The 22,983-nt window shown below is 44.6% G+C and overlaps 1 protein-coding gene across 2 annotated transcripts; it reads left to right on the plus strand.

Moving 5' to 3' along the window:
* The first annotated feature begins 295 nt into the window (after positions 1–295).
* LOC110486718 (cAMP-dependent protein kinase catalytic subunit alpha) lies at positions 296–22,954 on the plus strand. Of its 2 annotated transcripts, none has more exons than XM_036941415.2 (10): positions 296–1,338; positions 12,488–12,549; positions 13,108–13,236; positions 13,480–13,578; positions 15,935–16,017; positions 16,181–16,307; positions 16,857–16,952; positions 17,217–17,339; positions 19,199–19,363; positions 19,698–22,954. In XM_036941415.2, the coding sequence occupies exons 1-10, from the start codon at positions 1,293–1,295 to the stop codon at positions 19,821–19,823; spliced, it is 1,056 nt and encodes a 351-aa protein (XP_036797310.1). In that variant the 5' UTR covers positions 296–1,292; the 3' UTR covers positions 19,824–22,954. The 2 variants fall into 2 exon arrangements, with proteins under 2 accessions (XP_036797310.1, XP_036797309.1); XM_036941414.2 differs by lacking the exon at positions 296–1,338 and adding an exon at positions 5,823–8,264 and having other exon boundaries at positions 19,698–22,948.
* Positions 22,955–22,983: the final 29 nt, after the last annotated feature.

Here is a 22,983-nt window from a genome sequence, read left to right on the forward strand (position 1 = left end):
TAGGACGATTCATGCAATATGAAATATAACTAAATGACACTGGTTTCCTTACAAGTCACACTAACATTTACATTTTTGTCCAATTGAGCTGTTTTAAGATGTATGTAATTCGCTCTGGATAAAAGCGTCGATCTGCTATATTACTCAATATAAATGTACATTTACCGATATAACTTGGAATGTATCAAGTGGTTTACTCCGAGATAATCCATATTTATTTTAGATATTCTGAAAATGTAGTCTCCGCGTGCGTTAAATTCTAACCAACTTTCTAAAAATAGCCCGTCTTGACGTCACACAACCAATCACGGATTAGTCGGGCGGGAGGGGTCGGTATAGGGCCAGTTTGCTACAGGCCTTGCATTTCGATAATACTTTATTATGCACGAATAAGACGAACTTTTGGAAGCGGTGAATCACACCTGAATTTCTCGACCATTGAGTTAAACCAAAATCAGCAAGGAAAAACCAACCATTTGGCAAACAAGAAGAAAATAATAGATGACGTTATTAGCTGGTCTGAGAAGGCGGGCTAAAAAGACAATTTGACAGATACCAATAGACAAATCACAACATCACAACGATTGGATTTACTGATGCATATCCAATCAACAGTTGTCTCGTACTGTCTGTCACATAAGTATTGACCAATGAGGTATATTCAGGGGGTGGATCTCTGAAGCAAGAGTTCGTCTCTCTGTAGTCTGAGGATTAATGGAGGGCTGTTGATTTTGGCAAGTAAACCACAGCTGATCGGATCTGAAACCTGAGAAATCATCGGACCTGAGCTCCAGGAAAGGGAGGGGCTGCTATCGATTTGCAATAATAATTACTTGGAAAAGTGGATATATAAGGTTTTTGTGTCGGAATACATTGGAAAGTAAAGGGCCTTTAGTGGGGTCTGTAAGTGACTGACTGACTGATAGATAGTTAGCTAGGAAGGCGACGATAGCTAGCGAGCCAGCCAGGCGCGCCGAACCGGTTCGACGTTCTTGATTGTACCAGGTAGAGAGAGCTAAGCAACATTCGCAACAGAATTAGAGGGAAAACCGGCTAGCTAGCTAGGTTGTTGGCTAGCCATTGGCTGGCCAGCTAGCTAGCCTGTGCAGCTAGCTAGTTTACCCCCCCCAACCGCGGATAAAGGAAAAGTAGTAGCGGAGTACAATTGACTGTTGGCTAGTTAGCCATGATAACAGCCAGCTAGTAGCCAGCTTCCTTAAATACAGAACTCAAAAGGCTCCTGAAAACTCAAAAGTAACCCAGATCCAAGGGATCCCTATCGGCCTGCAATCATGGGCAACGCGCCCACCGCCAAGAAGGGCAACGAGATGGAAAGTGGTGAGTTTACTTTGCTTCCTACTAGTAACTTAGTAGTACTAGCTGCTTGACAACTAACAGTAACTAAGGTTTGTTACATGTCTGCATTGCTACACGGGAGGGATGAAAGTAATATCCAATATGCATTCAATATCCTCTTGTGGCCTAGTCATTACATGTATGTATTCTCTCCCATCTCCAGCCTTGTAAGCTTGTATGATCAATTGTACGCGCCCCAGACCCCCCTTTTCACTTTGGACTCTTGTTGATAAGATTGTGCGCTTATATATTATTATATAGCTATTGAATATTGACAAAGGTAAAGCCTTTATCTTGAATTTCCAAAAGGTTGGTCTGGTTGTAGCCAGGAAACCCCCCAAAACCAGACGGGCCACCTCCACACGCCCATGTCAGCCAATTACCACTACACATATCTATCTACCTACTGCATCCCATTTTCACAACAAATGCTAGGCCTAGGATACCACCTGTCATACCTAGGGGTCATGTACAACAGTTAATAGTTCTCTGCAGGACTGTCAATACTGAGTTTGATGTGAAACTCCAACTGAATTGACTACTACACTGCTCTTTCACGTGTATGTTTGGTAGTACTGCATCTTTATCTAGACCAGGGATGGGCAACTTTGATGGGGGTGGGGGCCACAACAAATCTGAACTCTTCATTTGGGGCTGCAGTGGCTCGAGGGTCTGCGTAACCACATCGATACCCACACTTGCAGGCAGAGGTCTAGGCTCCAAAGAATGCCTTTTGGGGAGCCCTAAGTGCTAAAGCCTTTTGGGGAGCCCTAAGTGCTAAAGCCTTTTGGGGAGCCCTAAGTGCTAAAGCCTTTTGGGGGGCCCTAAGTGCTAAAGCCTTTTGGGGGGCCCTAAGTGCTAAAGCCTTTTGGGGGGCCCTAAGTGCTAAAGCCTTTTGGGGGGCCCTAAGTGCTAAAGCCTTTTGGGGGGCCCTAAGTGCTAAAGCCTTTTGGGGGGCCCTAAGTGCTAAAGCCTTTTGGGGGGCCCTAAGTGCTAAAGCCTTTTGGGGGGCCCTAAGTGCTAAAGCCTTTTGGGGGGCCCTAAGTGCTAAAGCCTTTTGGGGGGCCCTAAGTGCTAAAGCCTTTTGGGGGGCCCTAAGTGCTAAAGCCTTTTTTGGGGGGGGCCCTAAGTGCTACATTTAAGTTATAAGAGTTAATTTCCTGTAGTTCTACACATTTTGTCATGGGACGTAGAGAACCTGTTGCAGAAATGTTTTTAATATATGACAGAGTGACTAACAAAATCGATGGGTCGGTAATTCAACCATGATTACAACCAGTTTAGATAGTTTACCGCTAGGCTAACTTACAACCTAAAAAATGTTAACTTGAATAAGAGAAACTGCTGATGACCAACCACATTTTGCAATTGCACCGTGTGTATTCTACTATTGTGCTAAAGGCTACAGTTGCGGCTTTCAAGGAGCGGGACACTAATCCGGACGCTTATGAGATATCCCGCTATGACCTCTGACGAGGCATCAAACGGGCGAAGCGTCAATACAGGACTAAAATCAAATCATACTACGCCGGCTCTGATGCTCGTCGGATGTGGCAGGGCTTGCAAACTATCACAGATTACAAAGGGTAATTTAGCCACAAGTTGCCCAGTGTCACGAGCCTACCAGACCAGCTAAATGCCTTCTATGCTTGCTTTGAGGCAAACACCATTGAAACATGCATGAGAGCACCAGCAGTTCTGGATGACTGTGTGATTTCGCTCTCTGTAATACCGAAGTTTCAAATAGACCACCATAGTCTCTGTTCCCGAGAACGCCAAGGTAATCTATCGCCCCGCAGCACTCACATCTGTAGCCATGAAATGCTTTGAATGGCTTGGCGCACAGCAACACCATCCCAGACACCCTGGACCCACTTCAGTTCGCATACTTCCCCAACAGATCCACAGATAACGCAATCCCTATTGCACTTCACACTGCCCTTTCCCACCTGGACAAGAGGAACACCTATGTGAGAATGCTTTACATTGACTACAGCTCATTGTTGAACATCATAGTGCCCTCCAAGCTCACCCCCCCCAGATGGTGAGGTTAGACAACACACCCACCACACAAACCCTCTACACGGGGGCCCCTCAGTGTTGCATGCTTACTCCCATCCCGTACTTCCTGTTGACCCACGACTGCGTGGCCGTGCATGACTCCCAACATCTTCATTACGTTTTCTGATGAGACAATGGTGGTAGTAGACCTGATCGCAGTCAACGATGAGACCGTCGTTAGAGAGGTCAGTGGCCTGGCAGTGTGATTCCAGGACAACAACCTCTCCCGTAGCGCCAGAAAGACAAAGGAGCTGATTGTGGACCACAGGAAACGAAGGGCCGAACACTCCCCCATCCACATCTGTAGTGGAGCAGGTCAAGCACTTCAAGTTCCTGGTGTCCACATCACTAAGGAATTAACATGGTCCACACTAGAGGTAGACCGATTAATCGGAATGGCCGATAACAATCGGAAATCGTTATTTTTGGGCGCCTATTTGCTTTTATTTTTATACCTTTTATTTAACTAGGCAAGTCAGTTAAGAACACATTCTTATTTTCAATGACGGCCTAGGAACAGTGGGTTAACTGCCTCGTTCAGGGGCAGAACGACAGATTTTCACCTTGTCAGCTCAGGGGATCCAATCGTGCCACCTTACAGTTAACTAGTCCAACGCAATAACGACCTGCCTCTCTCTTGTTGCACTCCACAAGGAGACTGCCTGTTACGCGATTGCAGTAAGCCAAGGTAAGTTGCTAGCTAGCATTAAACTTAACTTAAAAATAAATCAATCATAATCACTAGTTAACTACACATGGTTGATGATATTACTAGATATTGTCTAGCGTGTCCTGCGTTGCATATAATCTGACTAAGCATACAAGTATCTGACTGAGCTGTGGTAGGCAGAAGCAGGCGCGTAAACATTCATTCAAACAGCACTTTCATGCGTTTTGCCAGCAGCTTGTCGTTGTGCGTCAAGCATTGCGCTGTTTATGACTTCAAGCCTATCAACTCCCGAGATGAGGCTGGTGTAACCGAAGTGAAATGGCTGGCTAGTTAGCACGCGCTAATAGCGTTTCAAACGTCACTCGCTCTGAGCCTTGCAGTGGTTGTTTACCTTGCTCTGCATGGGTAACGCTGCTTCGATGGTGGCTGTTGTTGTGTTGCTGGTTCGAGCCCAGGGAGGAGTGAGGAGAGGGACGGAAGCTATAATGTTACACTGGCAATACTAAAGTGCCTATAAGAACATCCAATATTCAAAGGTTAATGAAATACAAATGGTAGAGGGAAATAGTTCTATAATAACTACAACCTAAAACTTCTTACCTGGGAATATTGAAGACTCATGTTAAAAGGAACCACCAGCTTTCATATGTTCTCATGTTCTGAGCAAGGAACTGAAACGTTAGCTTTCTTACATAGCACATATTGCACTTTTACTTTCTTCTCCAACACTTTGTTTTTGCATTATTTAAACCAAATTGAACATGTTTCATTATTTACTTGAGGCTAAATTGATTTTATTGATGTATTATATTAAGTTAAAATAAGTGTTCATTCAGTATTGTTGTAATTGTCATTATTACAAATAAATTACAAAATTAGCCGATTTTTAATCGGTATCGGCTTTTTTGGTCCTCCAATAATCGGTATCGGCTTTTTTGGTCCTCCAATAATCGGTCGACCTCTAGTCCACACACACCAACACGTTGTTTAGAATGCACAACAAAGCCTCTTCCCCCTACAGGAGGCAGAAAAGGTTTGGCATGCGCCCTCAGATCCTAAAAAAGTTCTACAGCTGCACCTTTGAGAGCATCTTGACTGACTGCATCACTGCTTAGTATGTTAACCCCTTGGCATCCAACCACAAGGCGCTACAGAGGGTAGTGCGTATGGCCCAGTACATCACTGGGGCTGAGCTCTCTGACATCAAGGACCGCTATACCAGTTGGTGTCAGAAGGCCGTAAATGATCAGATTCCAGCCACCCAAGTCAGACTGTTCTCTCTGCTACTGCACGGCAAGCGGTACCGATGCACAAAGTCTGGAACAAACCGGACCCTGAACAGCTTCTACCCTCCCTAAGCGATAACACTACTAAATAGTTAGTCCAGTTAGCTATTTGCTTATCTGCATTGACCCTCTTTGCACTAACTGTTTTGACTCATCTCACATGCTGCTACTGTTTATCTATCCTGTTGCCTAGTCACTTTTTATTTTACCTTTTTAACTAGGAAAGTCAGATCTGGCCCAGCACTCTTAACCACTAGGCTACCTGGCTACTTTACCCCTATATATATATATATATATATATATATATATATATATATATATCTCAATTACCTTGTGCCCCAGCACATTGTCTCGGTCTTGGTACCCCGTGTATATAGCCAAGTTATCCTTACTCATTGTGTATTTATTCCTTGTTGTTATTTTTGTCTATTTTTTACTGCATTGTTGGGAAGGGCCTGTAAGCAAGCGTTTCACTGTTAAGGCGCCAGCATGCTTCTGTTCGGCTGGCGCCTAGCTGAACGAGGATGCTTGCATATTCCTTTAAGACCTTTGCTTGAAAAATGAGAAATGTGGCAATAGTACTATTTGTCCTTTTTGAGACACCTTAGCCAGTATACACTTCCTCAATTATAATTAATCTAACTCAAGAATTCTGTCATGTTGACGTTTTTGCAGAGTTCTTAGTCACGCAATTTTACATCTAAGATGTTTGGTGCAGTGTTTTGTAATGAAAAAATGTGCATGAAAATGAGTTATTCGTTGAATGAAAAATACTTTATTGAAGAGTCCCTACTGTTGACCAATCACCAACGGGGCTCTGAACTCTGCTTGCTTCCAGAAAATAATTTGTGGGCCCGAACAGTCGGAGAAAAACCTTCTCCGAAGTCCAAAGACAACGTCACAATGTCGTCGTCATATATGGACAAACTCTTCCAAACTGTTTCGGCTGGGAAGCATGCAGACCCCTTTAGTCTACACCGTTTGTTTACGAAGCATGTGACAGAATCCAATGTTATAACGCTCAAATGTAAGTTCAGACTCTGCATGAGTCCCCCCTCCCCAAAATATTATATATTGTAAAACATTTTTTGGTGGAAATTGATCCAAGGGGTGGCCACAGACTGCCAGTTGCCCTTCCCTGGTCTAGGCCAATCGGTGCCACTACAGAGGCACACCTGTCAGGTAGCAGGGGGAAGATCCTCTACTTTCAGTGTAAATCGCTATGTATAGGACTTAAACACACTGCAGATGTCCTTTTTGGATGCAGCTTTTCAGGAGAAATAGTCAGCCTAGTTTGGAATAGAGGATAGAATGGTCCTTGTTATGTTCCTCTTTTTTGGGACTTCAGTGTTTATCCCTGCCCCAGCCTATACAACTTTAAGAAGCCAAACTTTGCCAGATGTCTGACTGTTTATTTATATAATGGATGTTACTCGGGGGAACCCCAATGTAAACACAGTAGTGGTCATCAGCCTTGAATCCCACACTGTAATTGACTGAAGGAGAGAGAGGGTGTGGTGGGACACTGAAGGCACAGGGGCGGGGTCATATGATGCGGGTGGTGTGATCCTCTCCAGGCTAAACCGTGATCCTGTGAGGAGTCTCTTGAACATCATGTGATGAACAGCATTTAGAACAAGAACACTCTGTGTGCCCTCCTGCCCATCTCTGGGTCGCGGCTCCCTCTCAAGCTGCTCTGCACAGCTTTTAGCCGGTGCCATCCATTTGTTTCCCCGCTGCTTCCCTTTTCCTCCACTGTCTCTCTGCTTCCCTATAAGTGGTGACTGTCTCTCCCTCATTGATATCCTGGTCTTTTAACCCTCTGTAACTGAAGTCCCGGAGTGGCAGTCCCGGAGCAGGTTTGGAAAAACAGTGTAGTGTAGGCTATGCATCCATAACACTAGCTGTTACATTGGCGTGCGCTTGGTTGGAACGGGTGTCTGTGAAATGAGCCTCGGCTGCTGGTGGAGCATACATGTGAAGAGCGGACCAGCCTGGTAGCATTAACCCTTTTCTTGGGGTCTGTGTCCCACTGAAACGAGGCCGCCCAGAGATCACTGCTCCACCGCCTCTCAGTTGTCTAAGCACACAGCTTTGTTGTTAAATGGTATTGATGTAGTATTAATGGAGGGATTAGCGGAGAGCTGCACACTGCTAAGATCCGACCCCTGGGCGGGGGCAGAGGAGGTCCCAGAGCCGTCAGAGGTTTGTCCACATGCCATGCTTGACATCCTTATCGTTCTGGATGGCCTCGCTATGGGCCCGCCCTGATCCCCAGAGACAGGTGCAGACCGGGGGTTCAGACGCTTACGCCCGGCACGGCAGCTATTTTCAACTGGACAACCAGAGGAAAAGGACAACATGCAGCCCCCTCTGAGAGACGAGACTATAGAGGACGGTGAGGCTTAAGGTCCGGTTCAGGTGGACCCTGTCTCTCAGCCCTGCCTGCCCTCTCTTCCCTGATACAGACAGACATAGCGGAGGCGTTGCTGTGGAGAGCTGAGCCAGGGCCCACAGGAAGGAGCAGGGTGGACAGTGTATGAGCTCAGGCAGGAAGTGGAGGAGCCTCTGGATTCATTGCTGCAGAGTGTCAGGCTTTGTCTCTACCTACATAACATGGCAGGACAGCTTCAAGTCTAGTCAGATATCCAAACTCCTATACAGAATCCTCCAAGGGTCGGTGGTGCTCCACTTGTCTCGAAGTTCAGGGCTCCTCTCTGAAGGACACTTTTTCCTTGCTAGTTGCTACAGGTCCTAGGCTGGTGCCATGTCGATGCTGCACAGGCTGGCGGGGAGGCTGTTCCAGCACGCTGGGCCCTGTCTGGGAAACACCAGCGGTGGGGAGGGCAGACACTGCCAGCCACAGGAGGAGCCAGAGGCCCACTGCTGGAGTGAGTGACTGACTGAACTGACTTGACTGGAGAAAGGGGGCGGAGCCTGTTCCCACGACACTCACGAGGGAGGGGAGTGATTGGTGGGAGTGGCTTGAGGGGGGCAGGGGGATGTGACTGGGTGTGTCAGCCGTCCGTATGCACAATCGCACGGTTTTCCAGTTCTCTTGTCGATTCTGTGCTCTCTGTGTGCGTTTTACTATACTTGTGAGTACTAAAAATTCTCACAAATGTTAAACCAACTAAAATTCTGAAGTGTGGACGTTTTGCTGATTCTCACTTGTAAAAAGGCAATGTTGGGGTTAGAATTAGGTTTAGGGAAAATAGGATTTTGAATGTGAATCAAATGTTTTTGTCCCCAAAAAGTCGTCACATGTATAGTAAGACATAGCTGTGTGTGTTGGACAGGATGACTTTGCTTTGGTCCGGGTTTTACGGAAGTAGACTCAATTTGATTAGCTTTGGTTTTTGGCTAGGTTAGTTGTTTTTGTACTGATGTTGTGTGGCCAACACATACAAAGCTCTTTTTGATTCAGCACCTCGTGTTTTGTTCTGTTGCCTGGTGTCGGCTGCGTCACAAAGTTCCAGGGAAGCCGTTTGTCTGTCTCCCGGGAAACCTGCCGGTGTGTCTGTCCAGCGGGGTTCCCTCTATGTGCTCCGGGCCACATGTGTCTGTCTCGGGGACAAGATGTCTGACTCACCCTAGCTTCCTTCAATCTGGGTTTGCATATCTGAACATGTCATTCCAGTCCCTCTGTGTGGGTACTGCTCAGTAGTCAGTCCCTCTATATGAAATGACATGCATTTAGCCCTGTGACGCTACACTGTCACGGTGGAGCTTTCACTGTGGCTATAAATATGTGGGTGGCTGGCGGGGTGGTTTACACTGGCTTGCATAACAGCGCCAGGCTGTTATTTGTATAGCACAGCACTTCTTGACTCTTTTTAAAGGCACTTTGTTCTTCTGGGCATGCTCAGATACTCTTGTAAGAATGCCCAGTCACTCTCACCTCTTGTAACTCCAAGTGCTGACTGAACCTAAGTACCTGACAGTACAGTGCCCAGAGAAGCAAACCACGAGGACTGTAAGGTCTGAGGTCTGTGAAGTGGCTGGGTTGTGGACTTATCGCCCATTTCCTCTGGACTCTCTCACACACCCAACGGATGTCTCTCTGCATCCTCGTTCTCCTTCACTTCCTCTCTCTCACCATCTCCCCCTCTCACTTCACTATATATATGTATATTCCCCCCCCCCCCACAAGTGTGGCTTTCTGTATCATCCCCCCTCCCCCCCCTCCCCCACATCTCTATGTCCAGCTCCACTCGTCCACTGTCTAATGCGTTGCCTGCGGGCTGTGTGCTCTATAAATTAGGTCTGATGTGGACTGGATGTGGTTTGGCGGGCTCCAGAGTGAAATCTCGGTCAGCGTGCCCCAATCTAACCCCCTGTGCCTGCGTCACAGGATCCCAGCCGAGCCCAGGGGAGAGATGGGATTGATCGAGACATCGATCCTGGACGCAGGGGCACAGTGGTGTGTTGCATTGGGCACTAGAGGGGATGTGTTTTAGCTGTGGTTGGTTTGTGACTGTGGTTTTTCTTTAGAAACAAGCTCTTTCGAAAAACATCTGAAATGGTTTCACACCGTCCTGCTGTGGCATCTCACATGGGTACTTACGTAGACCCAGGAGGTTTTCCTGATCACATGATCTGAGCAGAAAAACCCCTTGGTCTACTGATGGGTTGTGTTGATGAGAGTAATATTGATGGTGCCAGGAATTCAGGTTGATCTCCTGGTTTGACAGAGCAGAGGACTGTCATTACTTTTTTTTCCATAGGAGAGATCCTCTCTGGGCTTCATAAATATAACCCCTGGCTGTGGTGATGCCCCTCCCCCTGGTGACCAGGCCCCTGCTGTTGATGTGTGTTTAAAGGATAGGGAGCAGGAGGTAGAACTGTGTGCAGAATAACTATAGATACAAACGGCGCACAGGTCCAATTGATCTATGCGAGTTGTTGTAACGAGAGCAGAGCACTGTGGGCTTTATTTGGCTCTGGACTACCAGGGTCTCTGGCTGCTGAATGAGCTCTGCTCTTTGCCAGGACACAAGACAGACAGATGAAACTGGAAAGTGAATGTAGAAGGTGAGAGAAGAAACCAAGGAAGTTGAAGGTTGTCTGTGTTTCTGGACGTAATGGGAGAAGGGGCGATGAGCCAACCACTGTGAGGAAGAAGAGGCAGGTCGCGACGTAGAAGTGACAGGGCTGATGTCAGGCTCAGACAGCCACAGGAAGAGCTCCAGGAGGCATGGTAGCAGGAAGAGGGAGTCTGGGTCCACCTCTGGCTCCGGGGCTGCAGAGGCAGCGGTTGCAGCACCAGAGATGCCCATAGTGATCCCTGACGGTAAGGGAGGGTGGCAGTGGAGAGGAAGGCTAGGAATCATCTTCCACCCATCAGATGGTATTCGTGGCAGCCAAGCCTCGCAAATCTAACAAAGTCTGCACTAGATCAAGTCAATTCCACTTGGACCATTGTTGGTTTAACTGTTGAGCTGTTTGATAGCTAGACGTAACTTCCCTCCTTAGTTGTGGCTCTAGGCCTACAGTATGGAAGGAGTGTCCTCTATGGGAGACTATGTTGGGGTTTACTTAGCTGGGAATAAAGGAACAAACTGACTGAGAAATGTACTCTCCCAGGAGACTAGTCTGCTTTTCTTTTCAATGGCTCTGGCATGGGAGCAACATGGTTGTAGTCATGTTTATGAACTTTGGTCAGTGCTGCTCTCTGGTCTTCCTCTTCTGTTGGAGTTCTCCAGAGAGAGCTGCTAGAGGGGTGGGTAGGTGTGTGTTTATAGCCCCTTTTGTGAATGGAGAAAAGCAGAACCACTGAGGAGATATTAGTGCTGATCACAAGGGTCTGTATGGCTTTGAGGTTTTGACTGTTAGTGATGCTCCAGAGGTTTTGTATAATTTCATCCAGTAGTTTTGAGTTGTTTTCACGAGCCAAAATGGTTTCCCAACAATTGTGTACAACGTCATCCATTTTGTATGATATGTTACGAATTCCAATTCTTACAATATATTATGAACTAAGTGTTTATACTATGAAAGGGACAAGCGCGCAGCTCGCCAGAACAAAAATGTTTATGGAATGTAAGGATTGCGTGGCGTTCTCCAGATTACAGATGGTGTATTAGGCTATCCATGTGTGAGCCATAAATTGATACAGAAGATTTTCAAGATCTGTTTAATCTCTTAATTTAAGGAAAAATTGCATACTGGTTTAAGAGGGTGACAGATTTAAATGTTCAGCTTTCCTCTGACAAACCCATCGATTTACTGTAGTGTACGTATTCTCCCCTCAGCCCTCTGTATCCTATAGTAGTATTAATAGTACTGCTTACTAGTAGCAGCCTGCCAGCCACTGTCCCCAGTGTTGAATGGTAGTGATGTAAACTTACTAGTAGCAGGCAGACAGCCAGCCAGCCAGTGTTGAGTGGTACTGGTACTCTCATACAAGTAGCAGCCAGCCACTGTCCTCAGTGTTGAGGCATAGATAGATATGAGCAGGGATTAATGAGGAAGGGCTGGTATCTACATGTTCCCACAAAGCACAATGATCAGCCCAATAAAGATAAGAGGAAGAGATGTGCTGCACTTCTGCATGTGATGCCGTGTCTGTGTGTATGTGTGCATTAGAGCTAGAGTGTGTGACTGTATAAAGGTTATGATAAGTCACTTTGGAGTGGATAAAATCTCTCACACATTCACTGGCACAGAGACCGTAATGCGTTCACACACAATACATTCACATAGACTGCCTGTATCGATTGGCTCTCTGCTCTCGTTCTGACATGGCTGGAGAAGTAAGTATTCGATAACCTGACCTCAGTTGATTTGGCTTCAACATCAGTGGAAATGAGCCCTGTCTGTGTGGCCAGAGTGAGGGAGATGGGCAGCCTTGGGCTAGGCTACACATGGGATATACTTGTGCCACCGGTAAGGTACACAAGACTCATTCTAACACACGCTCAAGTTCATCTCCAAAATATCACTATTTAGCCTTACAGAGAAGTCTTTATATTATAGCTCTGGTCAGTGGTTATAGACGTGAACCTCTGCTGAACTGTATCACAACATCCTCGTTCTCATCTAAATGTGTCTGATGGAATCAGTGTGTCGTGAAGTAGGGTAGGTGCTAAACCATCTGTTTGCTCTGTTACAGTGAAGGAGTTTCTTGCCAAAGCCAAAGAGGATTTCCTCAAGAAATGGGAGAATCCAGCACAGGTGAGTTAGGAAAGAGGGAAGTGTGGGAATGAATGACAGGCCTGCACACGCTCAAAGACCCCAGCATACCAGCCCAGCCCAGTGTCAGTCACGCCTGGGTGAGAAGGGAAGTGTGCCCTCTGCTGGATCAAACTAGAATCACATTTGTTGGAACTTCATATTTTTATGCTTTGGGGCACACACAATAAATGAGCCGGGTCTAGAATAGGATGATATCTTTACTGATTATGTGCAGCATTTGGCATAACACTTTCCCTCCTTTTTCTTTTAGCTTAACACAAGTTGAATTTGCTATTGTAGTAATGTAAGAATGACTCATACCTTTGCTACAATATGTGTGCACTGGCAGGACTAACAGTTGCCTGACGCATTGCACTTTCTGAATGTCTCAATCCGTATCACATCCTGCTTTGCCTGTTTTTTTGACAGGACAGGGTGAAGTTTGATGGGTAGTTTGAGTCCAGTGTTGCTACTCAACCTGACTCTGGCACCCTGATAGGCATTCTGGCCGGTGTTGGGCTTGTTTCCCTGTTCTAACTGACATGTTCTCCTCTCCAGAACACCGCAGCCTTGGATGGCTTTGACCGTCTGAAGACCCTGGGCACGGGCTCGTTTGGTCGAGTCATGCTGGTCAAGCACAAAGAGTCGGGCCAGCATTTTGCCATGAAGATACTTGACAAACAGAAGGTATGGTAATGTGGCCTAGGGAGTTTTCATTCAAATTCAGTTAGTGAATTGACTCCAAGTCCTCTTTTACAGTACATGTAGATATTTTTATATTAATGAATACACATTTATATTAATCTTTTGATTTATGTGAAATGGATCTGACCCCCTCAACACTGGTGCTGTTACTGTCTCTCAGCCCATTAGTCAGAGATGTAGGGGGCTCTCCTTGCTTAACAAGGTGTCCTGGTTTGTTCCCCTCAGGTGGTGAAGCTGAAGCAGATAGAACACACGCTGAATGAGAAACGCATCCTGCAGGCCGTCAGCTTCCCCTTCCTGGTGCGTTTGGAGCACTCTTTCAAGGTACTGCTGGACACGCGTGTGGGTGCATGCGTTCATGTGTGTTTCAGGGTTTCCATTAGCCGGTAATAGCCAACTTTTGGCTGCGTATTTTTTGTTGTATTTTTTTAAGGTGCGAAGTAAAATTGGCACTGGCCCATGGTCTGGGAGAAGGGAAAAAAATACCCTTTGCAAATATATTTATTTATTTATTTATTTATTTATTGGGGGCCTATTCATTGATGGACATACCAGTTGATGTAAATACGTTGACCGATTATCGGTATGTGTTCATTTTGTGGAATTAAATTGGCACGTGTGTATATTCATTATGTCTCTTATCACACGTGCACAGCATACCGATACAGAACCTTTGAGAGGAAAATCTGTAATACAGCGCTTTTATAAGCCCAATCATTGCGCAATAATTCTAAATTGTGTGTTAAAAATATTTAATGGGCCATGATTAAAAATAGCTAATATTTCTGTTTCTCAACTGGAAGTGTGCTTCCTGTTCACCATTCAAATGCATAGGCAACAAAGGCAGGCTTCAGCAGCGCGTTTAAATTGTAGTTTGCATTTTGAGAAGCTACTTGATTATTTGAAATGTTTTAGTACATGAGGCATGTTTTACCTTGCTTCAAAGTAGCCTAGGCAAAATCCCACCATATCCGTGGAGGCAGTTATTTAATAAAGACTTCCATATAGCATTGAAACCAGTATACTATTTCTCTCATGATCTATTGGTTTTCAACTAGTTTTTTATTGTCCGGTAGCCAAATGCACATTCTCATGTTGCCTTGGTGCATTGCTGCGCTAATAATGTTGATCAACATTTTAAGCTGAAGTTCTGATCTGTTGCATCACATTCATTTCTGTTTTTATGTAGACAGGCCTACTGGTTATATGAATTTGGGCTCTATCGTCCCACAACTGTCGCAGAGTCTATTTGGGCTATTTCTTTCTCGACAAGCTGACCAACAGAGTAGGCCAACGATGGGGGATAGTAGATGGACATGGGCTCATAGGGGGTGTGTCCAAAAGGCTAGGGGAAGCTAAGCTTTCCCAAAGTAAATTGAGTTCAATTGCCAAAATGATTATAGCCTAATTGGCCTACTCCTGTCTACACAGACATAAATAAATACAATCATTCAAATGAGGCTACTAAAGCATGAATTGGCCACAGAGAAACATTAGCTTCCCCTAGCCTTAAAAAAATAATAAGTTGTGGATTGTTTTAAATTGCATTGCCTACAGTCGGAAGGAAAGGCAGCGTGCGCAATTTGGGTTGCCACTGTCATTGAAAAGTAGAGGCCCATCTAGGCATATTGCAATATTTCCAAACTCAATTGTGGGGAAAACACAGTTTAGGAAGCATATGGCTATTTCTGTAAAGAGAAGACAATGAAAAGACTCGACTGTCTTTTAGTTATCAAAATTCAACTTAGATTTACTGTTTATCTTATTGGCAACAGCGGAGAGCATCGGCCATATCACCGGTGACTATGCACTGCTCATATTCACTCTATCATTGTTGGGTCAGTGCTACTTAAGGTTTTTTTTTTTTTTTTGGACAATCATTTCCTCCTCCAGTTTAGCTTGCCCTCCTCCTATTTGTCTCCCCTTCTGTCTGGCCTATTCTATGGACAACGTTGTTTTTATTGTCTGTTTTTATTATCTGTTTGTCAATGGCAGCAGAGTAGGCTACCCTGTCATTTGTGGTGTTAAAGATTCTGCTAATGTCTCCAGGTCACACAAGGTGTAGTAGAATTGAATGAGATGTTTTTCCCATGCGAAGAAAGAAGGGTGTCTACTGTAGCCCAGGCATCTACGCTATATGCACACAGCCAGTCATTCAACTCTTTATACAAACATTTGATTGAGTTGTATTATTAGCCTAAATTATGACTATCCAATATGCTCATCACATTACAAATAGCCTACTATCTTACATAAGTCTGCAAACGGGATGATGCATGGAATGTTTTATTATAAAGGTGCAATTTGTTATGGTGACTGCTTCCCCAAAGTGCATAGGCTAATGGTTTTACTATTTGTTACTGGTCTTGTTGGCTGAGGAAAAGTACATGTGGACAGTTATTCTAGCATCTTCAAAGTGTGCAGTAAGGGGACATGTTATTGCATCCTGGGCTTGCATGTTCTGTTATGATTAATTACCATAATCTAAATGTGATTCCTGCCATTCTGAGCACCGTGGGTGGACCCCCTAATCAGGTTACGCTCCCAATGCAAATGTGTCTGGTCAATTTTAAATGCGGTCAAATGTCCGGCGCCACATTTTCCTGACGGAACATACTTCCACGTTTGTGTGTGAAGGTGAGGTTCACAACTCAACTGTGTGAAATATTTCTCTCTGTAGGACAACACTAACCTGTATATGGTGATGGAGTATGTCCCTGGTGGTGAGATGTTCTCACATTTAAGGAGAATTGGCAGGTTCAGGTGAGTCTGTTTACTGGTCTCCCACTGTTGGAAATATAACCAAATAGCTACAGTAGTTAACCCTCCCCATTTTCCATAGACCATGACTCCACAACAGCCTCCTAGTAAATATATTGTGGTGTCCATGTTGCCCTCTGACCTCTCTCGCTCTCTCTGACTGCAGTGAGCCCCACGCCCGCTTCTACGCCGCCCAAATTGTTCTGACCTTTGAATACCTTCACTCACTGGACCTCATCTACCGAGATCTGAAACCAGAGAACCTGCTCATTGATAACCAGGGATACATACAGGTGAGAACACACACATAGTCAAATGGCCTAACTGAATGATAAGGGTGAAGCAGTTAATTTAATCTAGAACAACAATGGTGTAATGAGTTTGTTATGCTTATATATCAGCATCGACGCCCATGTTAATAATTTGACAGTGCCTTGCAGATTGTTACAATTCTCTTACGTTTTACTTTGTGCTTATGTTTGCTACACCTTGGGGGTTGATCTGCGTCTGATACATATGCTGAAGGGAACGCACGGCAACGGTCTCTAGCGGGTGCTGGTAGGCTGAAAGGCCAGGCGGTTCAAGTGTTAAAGGGATCACATGCTAGCTGATACCATAGATTTCCAGTGATTATGCTAAAGCTAGTTAACATTGGCTCGCAAAACTACCTCTAACTTCCTTCATACTGGACACAGAAACATAAAAATGGTATCCACAAGTTCATCTGACTCTGGGGAAGTAGATAAAGGGCATCGTTGCCAAAATCCTGGAAGTATAACTTTAAGCGAATGTCAGAACTGAACTGTTGATCGTCATTGCTGAGACATCTGTGTTCCTCCCAGGTAACAGATTTTGGTTTTGCAAAGCGAGTGAAGGGCCGGACCTGGACGCTGTGTGGCACTCCGGAGTACCTGGCCCCTGAAATCATCCTTAGCAAAGTGAGTGGTCACCACCAAACCCCCGGCCTGCCGTCACACCTCGTATCCATAACAACACTGGGTTTTTACCATAACATAGGGGTCATTACCATGACACAGCAAAGATCATGTCACTACAGCCACTCACAAATAGCTCTGACCATAATTACAACCGCTGACTAGAGAAGAGCTTATGCATGACACGTTTCATTCTTTTTGTGCTTAGTTCTGCCTCTTTCCCTGGGAATCTAACACTCCTCTTTCTCTCTACCCCCTCCCCCCCAGGGTTATAATAAGGCGGTGGACTGGTGGGCTCTGGGCGTGCTGATTTATGAGATGGCTGCTGGCTATCCTCCCTTCTTTGCTGACCAGCCCATTCAGATCTATGAGAAGATTGTATCAGGGAAGGTGAGTACAGAGTACATCAGACAGAAACCCAGATTACACTCTTCCTTTAAGACCTGCTTTCAGTACCAGTCAGATAAGGCAGTTCATTGTAATTTACCTCCAAACTAATTAGCTGTCTGTAGCTAGGTTTCCATCCACTTTGAAAAAGATTTTCATGTGAGTATTCTAAAATATGCATAAAACAATATGCACATTTTCCCACCAGAGATGTTTCTATCAAATAGACTTGTGGTGAATAAAAGGCTGTGCGTGATGACGTATTGCACATAGTAACTTTTGAGGTCAATTCCCATGTCCTGAAATGGAAAGATCCATGTTAAATAGGTTTCCATCGAAATGATCAACTCTACTGATGGTTTCGTCACAAACTGTTGTTTATATAGCGAATGTGTCCATTCTGGTCTGGGCATGTGTGCTCTAGCCAACATCTCGCAGATACAGTGCAGGTAGGTACCTACATTATGAGATTATTATGGATTAGAGCAATATTATTTGGGGGTCAAACGACAGCCAAGCATCGATCATCATGTCACCAGAATAAGACCCTCAATATTTATAGGAAAGGAGCATCAAGCTCATCACTTCTACTTCACCACCCTGTGAAGTTCAGAACTTATTTCATCTGTAGCCTAATAAACTGCATGCTTTTCCGAGTCGAAGTGAGAGGATCACACATAACACTGCGTGACTCCAAGTTTACTTCGATATGATGGTCATTATATCAATATTTACGCATAAAGGTGTTTCCACTGCCATTTCTCACATTCATTTTAGAGACAAAAAGATTCCAACATGGGCCTCCCGGATGGCGCAGTGGTTAAGGGCGCTGTACTGCAACACCAGCTGTGCCACTCTGGGTTCGCGCCCAGGCTCTGTCGTAACCGGCCGCGACCGGGAGGTCCGCGACGCACAATTGGCCTAGCGTCGTCCGGGTTAGGGAGGGTTTGGCCGGTAGGGAAATCCTTGTCTCATCGCGCACCAGCGACTCCTGTGGCGGGCGCAGTGCACGCTAACCAGGTTGCCAGGTGCACAGTGTTTCCTCCCACACATTGGTGCGGCTGGCTTCCGGGTTGGATGGCGCTGTGTTAAGAAGCAGTGCGGCTTGGTTGGGTTGTGTATCGGAGGACGCATGACTTTAAACCTTCGTCTCTCCCGAGCCCGTACGGGAGTTGTAGTGTTGAGACAAGATAGTTGCTACTAAACAACTGGACACCACGAAATTGGGGAGAAAAAGGGGTAAAAAAAAAAAAGATTCCAACATGTCCAACAAAAGAATTGTCTGTTTGCATTTATAAAATTGCACTGGCATTTCCATCATCCCGGTTGTGACTTTTTTCATGTCAGGTAATTCATCTGCATTAAATGGTTGGATTGTTATTGTCCTACTGTGCCTTTCCTGCTTTTGTTGCTATATTCACATTAGCATTACTCTCTTCTGACCCCTGACCTTGGTGTCTTCATATATACACAGCACTTTGTTAGGCTGAGTTCTAGCTCGGACCTGTTTTCCAATCCCCTCTACATAGATCATCATGACTCCACAGCCCCACTGTAAATGTATTGTGGTGTCAACATGACCCACTGACCTCTCTCAGCAGTGAGCCACATGTTAAAGAAGTTTATCATAAGCTGTTCCTAGATCTGAGCCTATCTAGCCCCAATCTTAACCTTAATCATTAGGGGGGAAAGACTGAACAGGCCCTGTCAGTCTATGGGCAATCTCTGGTCTTCTGTAACGGAGTCATATTTGTTAGGAAAAATTAACATTTCTGTAACGGATGACTAGAGTTCCTCCCTCCTTTTTTTCTGTTTTGGAAAGTTTTCTACTGAACACAACCTTGACGTGTCTCTGTCCCCAGGTGCGCTTTCCCTCCCACTTCAGCTCGGACCTGAAGGACCTGCTGAGGAACCTGCTCCAGGTGGACCTGACCAAGCGCTTTGGCAACCTGCGCAACGGAGTCAACGACATCAAGGGACACAAGTGGTTCGCCACCACTGACTGGATTGCCATTTACCAGAGGAAGGTGAGAAGGCCTGCTTCCATGGCTCTTCTATTGTTCACTGTATAGCCACTGGAGAGAGAGGCAGGTTTGGTTGGGACAGAGAGATTGGGTTGGGGAAAGGGAGGGATGATTTAAGGGGTATGATTCAGAGCTAATGCCATTTGGCTTGGTCTTGTTTGGAGACATGTTACACATGCATTACTCACATAGTCTTACATAGTTGGAATGGGGTCCACTTGACTAATAACATGTTGTCCATGACCAGTGACTGTCAAACCGCATATGTCAGAAACTAAGGAGGAATGATACTGTGAAAGCTACAGTAGCAAGAATCTGAGTATTCTCTGTGTTTCAGGTGGAGGCACCGTTTATTCCCAAGTGCAAAGGCCCCGGTGACACCAGCAACTTTGACGACTATGAGGAAGAGGAAATCCGAGTCTCCTTCACAGAGAAATGTGGCAAGGAGTTTGCCGAGTTCTAGGCCCAACCAGGAGTAGCGGAAAGAGCCAGGGATGTAGAGAGAAAAGGCGGGAACAGAAGGAAATGGGAGGAGAGGTGATAAGCTGGACTGCTAACTTGCATTTTGTAATTACGACATCAACAATGTAACAACCCCACCCCCCAAATGAAGAGCGAGTGGAAAAAGAACGAGAGAAAAGACCTGAAAGAGCCAGCAGTGTTGCCTTTTCTGATTGTTTCTCACCTTGTTACTTATCCATGTTCTGTTTTCCCTCTTGTGTTTGTGGCGAGGGTAGAAGGGGTAGGGGCTAACCACCTCTCTCTTCAGTTGGTTTGTATCTTGGCAGAGGTGTAGCGACACATTTTGAGTCATTGCAGGCAGGTTGAGGCATTGATGTTCTGGTACTGAATCTAGGCTCCTCCTGAGTGGGTCCTCTACAAGCTTCTCAATGAATGAGGGCACCTCATTCTTGTTTTGTAATTGTCCACCCACTCCTATCTTGTTACCCCAATCCCCCCCCCCCCCCCCCCCCCCCACATCTGTCTCTCCATCCTGAATCTGTCCAAGCAATACCAAGTCCAACAGACGTGCCTATCATAATGCCAACTGGTTGCAAAACCGTGTCGAAAGCATTGGTGCAGAGCTTTGGCTATTGGTGGCATCAGCCCTTGTGCCCTTTCTAGTTGAAAGCTTGACACTCTCTGCACACGCCTTCTGTCCGCTCGTTGTGGCATGATTATTGGTTTCAGGATTCTCTCATCGCTTGCAGTTCAAGCAGTGCTGACCACTTTTTGATCAGAGAAACAATGATTTCTCTCTTTTCATTTAGGTCTCACTACCTTTTTTTCGGGACCTGTGAAATTGTGTACATGAGCATTTCTAATGTTAATTAAGTCTGTCTTTTCCTCTTCAACTGAATTTATTAGAGCATTTTAAAACCCTTTGAGGGTCATTGTGTCCTCAAGTCAATCTGTGCTTGTGTGTTAGTGTTGAAGGGTGGGTTAAAAAGCAGTGACTAACATAATGATCACACACTCTTCTCTGACTAGTGTTTATTTAATTCATAGCACATTTATACATGTTGATATATTATAGAAAAACGTAAATATCCATCTTTTTTTTCCAAAGTTGTCTCTTAGCTGTGAAACCGAAATGAAGATTTCAGAAATAAACAAACAAGTATGAATTCTGCCAAATTCGCAAAGGTAAGGACATTGCTTACGCAGACATGTTTGTCAGTTAACTATAAAGGTGGTGGATTTTAATGCGCAGGAAAAAGTAGCAAAATGTTATTTTTGTACAATATCACTTTTAAAAGAAAAGATGTGAAAGGAGTAAAGCTCTGGTCGTGGTGAGGTATCTGAAATGTTCAAACTGACTCTCACCTGCCCCTTTTGTATGATGGATCGAGGCCCGCTTTTTATCTGGCAGAAATCATGTCATTTCATTCAGTGTTCAGTTAGATGTGAACGGTTAATGCTGATTTAATCATGTTAATTCACCAGCTCTGTTCAACCTGCTGCTGGCCTGTTTACTCCTACATCCCCTGAATTCATCATCTTCAAATGGACCCTTTCACAATGTATGACTGTTGGAAGTCAGGATGTAAATGTCAAATTATTTTCCTTTTCCTCATGAGATAAAATGTATAACAATCTGATTTATGGATTTTGAAAAGCTATCCTGTGATTATTTTATTTGCAATGTCATATTTTTGGATGCAAGACAATCGCAGCCCAAATCTCACCAATGGCTGGTTTGTAGACAGAGGTGTGATGACGCAACACATTGACATGGTTTAGTTGATTGTCAACAAGACTTTGTTTTCCCACAAGCTTTTATTTTGGGGTAATAAGGTTATATTCATTTCTTATGTAGACACTAAATGTTGAGTGATTTGGACCCCCACCAGCCTTCATTAGGCACCACACCGTGTGCACCTCTCAAATGCATTTCGTGTGTTTAATAATATACAGTATTTATCCTTCAATCAGTTTTGTCATTAAGTCTATTGTAGTATGGCTTATTTCTACTGAATGTTCACATTCAAATTTTTGAAAATGATTCTTTGGCAGTCCTAGAGGTTGCATCTGAATGTCTGGAGCGGTGTGGTAAGAAGGCTACTTTACAGAAGAAAATGAACGTATCGAGTGGAGATACAGACTTCCAAACGTATGCTCTTTGAAGAAGAAATGTTACGTATGTATTATAAAAATCACGGTTCTTGCATGTGACGAAAAACAACCAATGCAAGATGTCCAGGACCTATGACATGTTTTAATGACTATTTCAGATTTGCAACCATTCATATACCACAACCAACTGATATTTTGCTTGTTTCATTGTTTTGCATCCCTCTGGTCTTTCTAAGCATCGTTAGTAGTAAGGGAGGGTCAGTACCAGCTACAGGTATCCAGTCACCTCCACTGCCTTGCTAGGACCCTTTGAAGCACACCTCACTTCTCCAATCATGTCTTTATTTAAAATGTTTTTTTTTTTAAAGAAATGTGATCATGTAAGCCTAAGTTGTGACTAGAAAGTTGGTCAATTGGTGTTCAGAAAACAATTTTTACCATTTGGTCCTGCAAACATTTACAGTTGTGCTGGAAAAGTCACTCAGTGATTAGAGGCGGGATAAGCTCCATGAACCACTGATGTGACAGCTTTTAAAAATGTAATTAGGCTTTCCTAACCCATGACCTCATGTCTATGAAATGTTTGTTCCTGTTTCTACTGACCGCCTCCCACTCCCATCATTATAACCCTATCATCAGCTTTTCTGTGTTCATCTTTTCACTCTGTTTGATTGCCTTTGTTAGCGTTCTAGTTTTACATATTCTTCACATTGAACTTCTACTTTTTTTTTTTTTTTACATCATGGAGAAAACTTTGCTTTAATTTTCATATTTTCTAAGTGTATTTTCAACAAACATTTGAATCCTTTTCCTTCCCAATTTGGGTACGGTGATGGTGTAGTCTATTGTACCCCCCCGGAAACAATACTGTATATCTGCCTTTGACAGTCTTAATTATCTTACCTTCAGGAGAACTTGACGGATACCCTTAGGACACAACAAGTATGTTTTAAAAAAATAAAGTCATATTTTGCAACATGTATCATTCCAATAAAGTTTTACTTGTTAAAATTAAAATTGTATGAGTACCTTTTGTAGATCATACT

The sequence above is a fragment of the Oncorhynchus mykiss genome, chromosome 13, assembly GCF_057628025.1.
Source record: "Oncorhynchus mykiss isolate SJ-2025 chromosome 13, ASM5762802v1, whole genome shotgun sequence".
NCBI classification, from domain to species: domain Eukaryota; kingdom Metazoa; phylum Chordata; class Actinopteri; order Salmoniformes; family Salmonidae; genus Oncorhynchus; species Oncorhynchus mykiss.

Coding starts and splice junctions, on each gene's coding strand:
- LOC110486718 (XM_036941414.2), top strand. CDS start 8,141: ATGTCGATGCTGCACAGGCTGGCGGGGAGGCTGTTCCAGCACGCTGGG. Junction 8,265..12,487: donor GCCAGAGGCCCACTGCTGGA/GTGAGTGACTGA, acceptor GCTCTGTTACAG/TGAAGGAGTTTCTTGCCAAA. Junction 16,018..16,180: donor AGGAGAATTGGCAGGTTCAG/GTGAGTCTGTTT, acceptor CTCTGACTGCAG/TGAGCCCCACGCCCGCTTCT.